General features: G+C 37.4%; 1 protein-coding gene across 1 annotated transcript; it reads right to left on the bottom strand.

Moving 5' to 3' along the window:
• Nucleotides 1–287: 287 nt before the first annotated feature.
• On the bottom strand, nt 288–12076 carry LOC140162652 (U6 snRNA-associated Sm-like protein LSm1). Its single transcript, XM_072185932.1, is given in 5 exon segments — nt 288–2208; nt 3667–3782; nt 4690–4711; nt 4713–4759; nt 11935–12076. Coding segments are annotated over 5 exon segments (405 nt in total). The 5' UTR covers nt 11981–12076; the 3' UTR covers nt 288–2034.
• Nucleotides 12077–12289: the final 213 nt, after the last annotated feature.

Here is a 12289-nt window from a genome sequence, read left to right on the forward strand (position 1 = left end):
GACATGACCTTAATAACCTTCCACACAGGGAGTGTGAATTTCAAATTGGATTACCTGAATTCATTTCCAATCTACACCCCCTGTGTGGGAGATTAAGGTCATGTCTTCCATAGGGGGGTGAATGGATTTCAACTGAAATAAACCAATAAACGCTGGCTACCACATCCATACCTTGTTATAAATACTGCATACAGAATTAAAGGTGAAATGGTAATGCTGTTATTTCAAGCATGTCAACAGACCAGTCCCTAACCTTTGTTAATGGGAAGACATGACCTTAATAACCTTCCACACAGGGAGTGTAAATTTCAAATAGGATTACCTGAATGAGTGACTTCATTTGGAACCTACAGCCCCTGTGTGGGAGATTAAGGTCATGTCTTCTAGGGGGGTGAATAGATTTCAACAAGAATAACCCAATAAACACTGGCTACCACATCCATACCTTGTTATAAATACTGCATACAGAATTTTTAGCAATTTGAAAGTTTTGAGAACAAATTTCAAGAGTTCAATGTTTGAAATAATATGGGTTCTTGTTCCAAAAGTCGGAGAAAATCAGTGGACTACCCTGCATGCCTCTTGAAATTTTGTCACTAAAGTCAGCAAGACGGACTCGATGCCGAATTCAACATCAATCCATGGCTCCATGGCATTGCCTCCCTGGTTGCTGAGTTGCAAGTCTTACAAAGTGTCACACATACATGTGGACCAGTGTAACATTTTACAGTTTGAGGTTGGGCCCGTGAAAGTTGATAAGCACCCATAGGTTTCAAACCCAAAGGTCCGAATTGCTGCTTCTTTATTTCATACACTCTGTGACCTGTTTTTTACAAATTGTTTTTAGCCAAAGTATAAAATTTCGGTGCTGGGTAGTTGAGTTCCTCTTCCGATACACTTCCAATTGCAAATGTCAATAAAAATGATATCACACAATTTTGTGATCTGAACCCAGAAATAGACGAAGTAAAATGCTGACTCTGCGCACAAAGTATGATGGCATCGTCAACAATAGAGCACATTTGAGAGATATTATCAGGTCATTGGTGACAGTACACTCTATCTCTTTTTTTCCACATAGGCCTGCATGCTTACATATGCTTTTAGCCTGGCTTGAGCTTTTGTTTGAGTCTGGTCCTTTCAGTGTCTTTGCAATGAAAGACCATTTAAAAAAATCAAATCAGTCATCAATGTATCACACCACGAACGGTGTTACATTATGCGTACAGGTATTAAAATCAGGTAAATTCTTGGCCAAGTTCAAACACTCGGAACACTAGTGGCTCTGTGATAAACACACGCAATAGCGTGGTACAAAAGAAAGCATGCACACGCCTTACACTGCATACACGCTTAGTATGCTACATGGACGCAACAAGTATTTCCGAGCGTGGCCAAGAATTACTTAATTTACCTCTAATCTGAGAGTATCAAACACAAGTGCAACAAAAAGAATTAGCAAAATGAATGCACCCCAAAGTGTTCCCCCATGCCTGGATAAAGATGGCAAGGAGTCTATAATCGGAGCCAGATATGAAAATACTTGTTTGCATCTCATGTCACCTGTCAATCAAACTCGGAAACAATTTGTTTATGAGTTGTTGTGACGATTGAAATTTTTGAATGTGGTGGTAAAACAGCATGTCTTATAGTCAATTTTGCACCTTCAAACATACAAAATGTCTCAAAAGTTAGGTCAAGTAATGGGAAACTTTTTTTCTTGAAAGCACTATGCCAACAATGCCTAGGAAAGTTGCTTTTCACCTTGTAAAAGTACCGTAATTTTTCGCCATTTTCTGTGATTCCTTTTCTCTGATGAAAGCACCAGATGAATCAACCTTCCTTTTACTTAAGTACTACTAAACCGTAATCAAGGGTCGTGGGGAGTTTAATTGACAGTGACGTAAGATGCAAAATAGTAGACCTTTTTAATTCAGTATCGGATTATAGCAACACATAAAGACTCCCAAATGTTCCTCCATGCCTGGATGAGGATGGTAAGGAGTCTGGATGCTAATCCTCCACATCTCCATCTCAAGAGAATTCATCATGTCCAACCTCACCATGAGGTTGCAGTCCTCTTTCAAGTAATTTCTTGTTTCTGTTCTTCTCTTCCTCTTGTTTCTGGACCTGTTCTGCTCTCTGGGCCTCTAGAATTTCTTCGATGGATACTTGCTCTAAAGGATTGTTCCCTTCATTGTCTAGATCCTGTCAAAAAGAAAGTAAATATATCACAAAATCATTTTATTATTTGCATTCATTACCATTATGGATTCAGACTTTCAATTTTAAAATTTCCATGGCTTTTCAATGACCTACATGTAGCCACAAAATTTCAGAATGACAGATATGACTATAATGAAAGACAAAGATAAAAAGACTAAATTGCATCTGACATTCAGGGCAAAGGCGCGCCATGATTGGTTGCCGACCTGCGCAGTACGGGATTTTCTGTCTAGTTGTCAGAATTTCAGCTGCAAACTAGTCTTTTTTATCTCTGTCTTTCATACATGTACTTAAAATTGCCCTAATAGTAAAATCAGCCATGATTAATCCAAGCTTACATTTTATTTTCTCTAATGTACATGTATGATCAGTGTCCCACAGGGGGAGTATGAATTTCAAATGGAATTAGCACATTATAGGCAGCTCCATTTGAATTTCATACAGCCTCTGAGACAGATTTAACCTGAATCTTCCACAAAAGAAGGGCGAGTTTCAAATGTGTTCATTCCATTTGAAATTCATACGTGTGAAACGTATTTCCAAAATCGTCCACTGGGGGAGTGTGGATTATAAATGGAATTGTTAAATTATGCTGAGTAACAACATACATGTAAGGGGCTGGCATTTTCTTCGGAAGGGGGGGTCCCAAATATGTCGGTGACCGGAGTCAATTTTTTATGACCCCCCCCCTATTGTGGGCAAAACTTTTTTACGACCCCCCCTATCGCGGGTCGAAAAATTGTATGACCCCCCCTACCAACTACAGACTCAAGAAAAATTATTCATTGCGGAACTAAGGTGCTGGAGCGCGTCAAAACTTAAAAGTGAAGAAAGTGTGGGGAGCGCGGTAAAATGTTTATTGTAAGTGTAAAGAAGGTGCGCGGAGCGTGTAAAAATTTTGCATAGATTGTACGCACATTTCGACTGCGAAGTTAAAGAATGCGCGCGCAGCGCGCGAAAATTTTAAGTCACCAGCCCTTAATAATTCTATAACCCCCCCTATTTTAGTTGTTAAAAAATTATAACCCCCTATTTTTGGTCTCAAAATTCTATGACCCCCCAGTATTTTTGGGACCCCCCCTTCGAAGAAAATGCCAGCCCCTAATCAGCAACATATTTATTTTATTTGAATTTTACCAACATAGCAATGCTAATCTTAAGGGCTCCCACAAACAAAGTACATGTACATATATTTATGTAAGGTGTATTGAGATTGCCAGAGGTAAACATGCTACTTTTTTCAATGTGTGTAATTTTTTCCAAAATATTTTGCACTTTTAATCTACAGATGTTGTCACTTAAATTCAAAACTTTTTTTCAAGTAAAATGAATTAATGAATACCCCAGCATGTTTGAACCCAGAACCTCATGCACCAAAGGCGCATACTCATTAAGTACCATTAGGCCACAGTCTCCCTATAATAAAATACCGGTACTTACAATTTCTCCAAGTAACATGACATTCTCACCGCGTACAACAAACACACCTCTGGGGATATCGCCATACTGCTTGCCAACATGGATTCTTTCTATGGTTCTGTGCAATACTAGGTTAGCTGTAGAAAAATAAAAATAAATTTTCACAAATATGGCTTATAAGGTGGTACTACACCCCTTGATACATTTGTGACTATGTTTGCATTTTTCTCAAAAATTAATAACACACTGGTAACAAAAGTTATGCAAGGAATTCAGTGACTCAAGACAAGCGGTACATTATTTATGATAAAAGAGGTACCGCTAGAATGTACCTCATTTCTTAAAATATACATGTAATGAACCACTTGTCTTGAATCACTGAAATTTGATTCCTTGCCCCTATAATATAACTTTTGTTATACCAGTGTGTAGTTATTTTTTGAGAAAATGCAAAATTAGTCACAAAATGTATCAGGGGGTGTTGCTAGCAGTGATCATTATAATATTATGTGTTTACAAATTCCAAGAAACTAGCGTGAGTCATCCTATTGGTGGGGGGCATCATGCCTGATTGGGGGGTGGATTGGTGGTACAAGCCATTTTTCTAAATTTTCAAATCAATGGGTGATGCTTGCCACTAGCCTGCTCATCAGTTATAATATTGAGAACAAATGAATATATTGCAATGTTTGTATCTGAACTTTTCATCTGTTGGTAAGGCTCTCATCTAACTATGTACTCGGGCAGTAATCCAAGAACAAGAATTAATTTGTATTTTTGCCAAGTTGCCTCAATTGAACAGCCATTGAATTAGTACCATATGCTAGCTGTTCAATAGAAGCAAAAACGTACTTTATCCAGCTTTGAATTGTTGTTTTTTGTAGCAATATTTCGCCAGTTTCCAACCTTGAATAACAAGTAATTTTTTTGGAATTTTGACCCGGATATGCCAAGGACAGGCGGAAAGTCGGGTACGAGAGCCTTAGTTGTTATCACATTTCAATTCCTGGTTTGTAATCATACTAATCAATTATCTAAACTCACCAAATTGATCAATACTTCGTAAAAACACCAATCAGGGTTCTTCCGTCTCTTAAAACTACCAAGAGCTTTTCTGAAATAAATAAAGAAGATACATGTATATATGTGAACCATCATCACATCGAAACACGGCAGTCGTCAAAAATGAACTTCTAGGTTTCTTTACCAGACTAAAGGACTGCTAAAATAAGCTTTAAAATGACACCTCTTCCATTGATGTCATATGTAGAATAAAATAAACTTCAAAGCAGAAAAAATACTGTAACTTAATCTGTGTGTCATTTACGCATATATTATTCATGAGCTGGACTTAGTCATTATCAATCAACATTAATGTGTATATTTTCACGGGAAAATTTTCTGGACATGTGACCAATGCGTATCAATGTGAGTGTAACCTCGAGCCTGATCTCTGACCCCCGGCGGTGACCTCGCTATTCAAGTCTTTGTAATTTTGAATTGGAATAGTATTCTTGGCCGCAATTTCGATAGAAATTCGTGCATTGCAAATTTATTGAATATCATGCAATCTTAAAGGAGTATTTCGTGATCCTAGCATCCTCTGTTTATGACATTTTTCAGTACATATCCACGAAAAAAGCATATTCCCAAAATTTCAGTTGATTCCGATATTGCGTTTGCGAGTTATGCATGATTATGTGTATTACACTGCTCCATAGACAATACGTTGTAATTTCGTTCTGGTGCACCAGAACGAAATTCAAATTTCACGATATCTTTGCTAAACGAATTAATCTGCAAGAAATATTTTGTACATAAACATTATGTAGCCAGAGGTTTCCAGTGATATAAAAATCTCAACTTTTTTTTGAGAAAAGTGGGGGATGAGGCTGTGGATCACGAAGTGCCCTTTAAAGGAGTATTTCGTGATCCTAGCATCCTCTATTTATGTCATTTTTCATTAGATATCCACGAAAAAACCTATTCCCAAAATTTCAGTTGATTCCGATTTTGCGTTCATGAGTTATGCATGATTACGTGCATTACACTGCTCCATAGACAATGCGTTGTAATTTCGTTCTGGTGCACCAGAACGAAATTCAAATTTCACAATATCTTTGCTAAACGAATTAATCTGCAAGAAATATTTCATACATAAACATTATGTAGCCAGAGGTTTCCAGTGATATAAAAATCTTAACTTTTTTTTAGAAAAGTGGGGGGATGAGGCTGTGGATCACGAAATGCCCTTTTAACTTCTTCCCAATATCCAGAGATGTCACAGGCTGACCCCAAAAATCCTGAACTTGCGATGCGTTGCGAGCGAAGCTCTCGCGCAACACGGCGGGGGGGGTCCGGGGGCCCGCTTAAGGGCCCCTGGTGGGGTCCAGGGCGAAGCCACGTAGTCAGGGGGTCGGTGAAGCCCCTCAAGCCAAATGGTTTCTGCACATTTAGCACCACAGTAAAGGCCATTTCAGAGGGTAAAAGAACAGTTCAAAGCTCCTGGCTTGTTCTACACTTTTAATGGTCCAGGGCCACTCAAAAGCGAAAAAAAAAAAAATTTTTTTTTTTTTTTTGAAAATCCGGATTTTTTTTTAATCCCCAAAATCCGAAATCCGGATAAATCCGAAATGTGACATCTCTGAATATCAACAAAATGTAATTTCAGAATTATCTACCAACGGAAAAAAATATTTGGTCGCATGTCATAAGTTGGGTATGCAAAAAGGGTGGAGGGATTACACTTTTCTGAAAATTGCGATACAAAATTGATTTGCTTTCCGTAACCCCATATCCTACAGCAGTGGTTGATACCTCATTTTAAGCCTAATTTTATACTCTTTCAGTGTACTGAAGCATATAATTATACATCATTCAGTAAAAAAATCACATCAGTTGAAATGAAAAATGCCAGGGGTGGAGGAGCAGGCGGATGTGGAGCAGGCGGATGCGGAGTGTGTGCATAGGGCCTATGTGAAAATTCACATGTCAGCATGTCAAAACTACTGGTTACTTTTTCAAATCTAGTGAGAGAATGATGTATTGACAGCTTTGAATGTTGAATTTATACAACTAAAACAATTACCGACTACTTAAGGTGGCACTACACCCCATGATATATTTTAAGACTAATTTTGCATTTTACTCAAAAAATAACTACACACTGGTAAAAAAAAGTTATGTATATTATAGGGGCCAGGAATCCAATTACCTCACTGAAATTTCAGTGATTCAAGACAAGTGATTCATCTAAATATGTTAAGAAATGAGGTACATTCTACCGGTACCTCTTTTCTTATCATAAATAACGTACTGCTTGTATTGAGTCACTGAAATTCCAGTGCAGTAACTGGATTCCTTGCCCCTATAATATACATAACTTTTGTTACCAGTGTGTTGTTATTTTTTGAGAAAAATGCAAAAATAGACACAAATTTATCAAGGGGTGTAGTACCACCTTAAAAGGGTATTATGTTCATTTTTTTTTCATTTTTATTTTCATTTTTAATGAGATTGAGATCCTAGTTGAATTTCAGTATTTTAGCAACATGATAATGTATGTTTCTCTTCTTGATATTCATTTCCTCAATAATAGAATAACCGTCTCGCTATTTACTCGTAAAAAGGTCATTGACCTTCACAATGTAATTAACATACGTACAATTATTTCAAATAGTTCATTTGAAGCATTGATGTATTGAGAACATATCCTCCAAATCTGATGACATTCTTGTATAAAATACAAATTTTAGAGTCATTTTTATAATTGAGGTCCGATTTGAGAAAAATGCATTTGAAAATTGAGATTTACATAGACACCTGTGTATTAATTAATTAGTAATTAAGCATTATCTCAAAAATTAAGTATGTGTTAAGGTTAAAAATTGTGTTAATTATTAGAGGTTGTCAATATATACAACATATCAAAAAATAAATTTTTTGTCATTTTTGGCCATGTAATGGAAATTGTACCCAACTTAGAGTAAATGTATTTTTATCATTGACATTGTAGTTATAGTTGTAGTTATAGTTGTAATCACATTTTTATAATCATTTATAATTGTAGTTGGATTATAGTTGCATTTATAGTTGCAGTTAGAATTGTAGCTGGATTGAGAGTTATAATTAGAGAGTTATAGTTGAGTCTAGAGTTATAGTTGAGTTTATAGTTGTAGGTTTAGAGTTAGGGTTGAATATTTCACTTTAATATGCTACATATGATCACAGAAGTAAGAAATCTTTCATGATGATCAGGTATTAAACCTAGTAAATTCAAAACCTAGGTCTATAGATTCAAATCTTCTTAGACTATACTCCAACATCAGATACTCTTTTTTTCTGGAAGACCTGGGTAAATTACTTGAGGGCACAACAAAGGGGAATTAGTTTTATGGCCATATTAAATGTTTTCACTGTGGGAGACTATTAGCATGATTAGTAGTTGTGAAAACAGACACTGGAAATAAATTCCAGGATCTGTGCTGTGAATTGGTATAGATCTGATCACCTACAAAATAGTGATAGTGGGGTGGGTGTAACAATGCCATTTAGTACCATTTAGCATAACATAATTAGCGCAAATTGCACTCTATTAGTTCAATTAGTGTTCAGTGGTGTAGTTCAGTGGTTCGGTGGAACATAGTGATCTATTTGCAGCCTTAAGAAGGATTGGAGTTAACGAAGGGTATGTTAAGATTCTAGAAGACATCTACACAAACGCCACAGCTACAATCCACATAGATAAGGATGTCTCCAAGCCTATCCACATACAGAGGGGAGTACGGCGGCAAGGGGACGCAATCTCTCCAAAAATATTCACAACTGCCATGGAGCAAATTTTCAAACAACTAGAGTTAGAAGAAAGAGGCATCAACATCGATGGAGAATGGTTAACTGACCTGAGGTTTGCAGATGATGTAGCCCTTACATCACCATCAGTCAAAGAATTAGAAGTTCAGCTAAACAGTTTGAACACTGAGAGCAGGAAAATTGGACTAAAAATGCACAAAGGAAAAAGCGAAATACATGACCAACTTTGACACAAGAGAGTCCATTGAAATTGACAACGAACCGATTGAGAAAGTAGATAGTTACAAGTATCTGGGCAAGACAGTCAAAATGGAGGACAACACAAGAGAGGAAGTTTTATTGAGAATCAAGGCTGGCTGGTGTTGTTTTGGCAGGTACAAAGACATCCTTTGTGACAAAAAGCTACCAATGACATTGAGGAGGCGTATGTACGATCAATGTGTGTTACCAACCATGACTTACGGCGCTGAAACCTGGCCGACTACTAAAGATCTGGAACAAAAACTCACCACGTCACAGCGAGCCATGGAGATACGTATGTTAAACATAACTTTACGTGACAAAATCAGAAACAGTAACATAAGAAGTAAAACGGGAGTCAAAGACATCATGGAAAGGATTGGGGAAGCAAAATGGAGATGGGCGGGACATGTGGCAAGAAAAAACGACAACAGATGGACAAAAAGAGTCACCGAGTGGCAACCAAGAACAGGAAAGCGTAGAAGAGGAAGGCAAAGACGAAGATGGCGAGACGACTTTTAACAGCATATAGAGGCACCACTTCAAAAAACATCAAAAAATATTGGTGGGTATGCTCCCCCAAAATTTTGAGGTGGTAGGTCTTTGGGAGCTGACTGCGTACCGATAAAAGGGTCTTTTGGAGCTGCGAACAAGTAAAACAGGGACTTTTGGAGCTGCGAACAGTCCAAATCAAGGGTCTATCATCATGATTTTGGCTTACTGGTTGAAAATCGGCTGAAAAAAACCTTTCAGAGGGTCTTTCGGAGTTCTATTTTGGTCAAATATAGGGGGTCTTTCGGAGCTGCGAAAAAGGGGGGTCTCCGGGGGAGCATACCCATATGGTCATTTGTGTTGAGTGCCCCCGGACCAGCCTCTCACACTCCCCATTTACTGCTGATGCTGGTATGCCTCTGCTCTTCTGGGTCTTTCAATTGATGAAGGATCATGCTATAAAAATTAATTAAGTCATGAAGTGACATGAGCTATCTATAAATTGCATAATGGGTTGCTGTTTTGGCCATGATTTGACCACCCAGAGGCTTTCATTTCCTGCAACACATTGACCCCTCACTGTGTGTCTCAACTCCAAGCATGAAGTTATAGAACTCCCAGGACCCCAGTTTAGTATCTTTGTTTACCTTGACAAAAAGGACTCGTGTAACATTTCACAGTGAACCCAGGAAGGGCTTCATCAAATTGAAAAAAATGCAGAATTATGAACAATGCCAAAGGGATTGAGGCTAATTGTTATAATTGGTTGGTTAGACCTGTATACATGGTGTACAGGTATCAAAGGACACCATTTCATCAGTATGGGTATAGCATATAGTTTCAACAATGCATTATGGGAAACTATATCATAGTTTCAACAATGCATTATGGGGAAGCATTCCAAGGCATTTGACTACAGGTATAGCATAGTATCAACAATGCATTATGGGAAGCTATGGCATAATTTCATGGGAATGAAATAATTCCATAATTTTATGGGAAGCTATGGCATTTGACTACAGGTATAGCATAGTATCAACAATGCATTATGGGAAGCTATGGCATAATTTCATCAATACTTTGTATGGGAATATAAGGTACAGCTGATGCATTCTGGGAAGAATACATAGTGTACATGTATTTAACATGACAATAACATGGTTTTAAAAATGCATTATGGGCAAGAGTTCCAACAATGCATTATGGGCAAGAGTTCCAACAATGCATTATGGGCAAGAGTTCCAACAATGCATTATGGGAAAGCATTCAAATACAATCTACAGCAATGCATTATGAGTATAGGTATAGCATATAGTTTCAACAATGCATTATGGGAAAGCATTGCAGTACAGGGTACGGAATGCATTATGGAAGGCATTTGACTACAGGTATAGCATAGTATCAACAATGCATTATGGGAAGCTATGGCATTTCATCAATACTTTGTATGGGAATATAAGGTACAGCTGATGCATGTAGGCCTATTTAACATGACAATAACATGGTTTTAAAAATGCATTATGGGCAAGAATTCCAACAATGCATTATGGGAAAGCATTCCAATACAATCTACAGCAATGCATTATGGGAAGACATTCCGCTACAGAGTATAGGTATAGCATATAGTTTCAACAATACATTATGGGAAGCTATGGCATAATTTCAACAATGGTACAGAGAATGTCTTTAGTTATATATAACTCGATCTAGCCAACTATAAACTCAACTATAATTCCCACTACAACTATAAACTCAACTATAATTCCAACTACAACTATAAACTCAACTATAATTACAACTACAACTATAAACTCAACTATAATTCCAACTACAACTATAAACTCAACTATAATTCCAACTATAACTACAACTACAACTATAACTACAACTATAAACTACAACTACAACTATAAACTATAAAATGTTAACACTAATATAATGTTGACATACGACCATTTATCTACGCCACGGAAACTCTTACCATAATATTATTAACTTGCGACAAGTTACTTATTTTGCATCGACAAAGGAAGAAATTTGCTCACTAGACATCGAAAAAGTACGCAATCCAATTCCCGTTCATACGCGTGGGAAACTGAAAGTGCATAATCCCCACTAGCTAGCCTAAGCCCAATATCCAGAGATGTCACAGTGAGGGGCGAGATGGCCGAGCGGTCTAAGGCGCTGAGCCGTCGGCCGGGATAATACGATCTGCGTGGGTTCGAGCCTTGGGCTTGCCTTTGGTGAGAATTCATTAACCTATCCCAAAATGTTCCTATAAGGTCGGGAATCCTGCAATTATGTTCAGTTACTGTGAGGTTAGTGTATCAGAGATATTTTCTCTGAAAGTGTGAAGCAGTCTCTGCTTCAAAGCAGTAGAATATAATTGTAGAATTCCTTCTCGCCCCCCATATACTACGTAGCACATGCAGATATATGTAGTGTATGAACGGTGTCTCGTGGTTCGGAAAGTCACGTAAAGCTGGTGGTCCCGTGTACAGGAAGAGTCAAATCCTGTGCACGTTAAGTGTCAGAGCTATTCGAAAAGAGAAGGGGACCATCCCGGTTCTGATATCTGTATTCACCTCCTCTAAGTTCCAGAGGACTTCCAGTATAGCTCAAATGAGCTGCAATAGGAAGTACTAGAAAGAAAGAAAGAAAGCCCTAATCTAATGTGACTGGTGAGAGCCTGCTGAGAGGTAAGCTTAAAAAATAAAAACACATCAACTGCTTAAATTGACTCACTGTCTATTTCACTGATAAGGCTAGCTGTCCCTGGCATATATTCCATTGTTACTATCTTATGTAGCTGTACAAAAACATGAAAAGACTACTCGGTAATACAATAATAATGTACAGATCTTCACATTCTGCAACAAAAACAAGATTGACCTCAGCCCAAATTGTGACCCCACGAATTTTCTGAAGTGTTTTTATAAATTAAATATTTAGAATACAATATTAACCTTTTCAATGGATTAAAATGCCATAAATTTTACTTTAAAAGTCGTTTTTCAATACATATAGTAATTTTAAAAAGATTTAATTGTCACTTTGAAACAGAATAGATACATTTTAAGTAAAAACATAAATGCTTATT

Source organism: Amphiura filiformis, chromosome 10 (genome assembly GCF_039555335.1).
Source record: "Amphiura filiformis chromosome 10, Afil_fr2py, whole genome shotgun sequence".
Lineage (NCBI taxonomy): Eukaryota > Metazoa > Echinodermata > Ophiuroidea > Amphilepidida > Amphiuridae > Amphiura > Amphiura filiformis.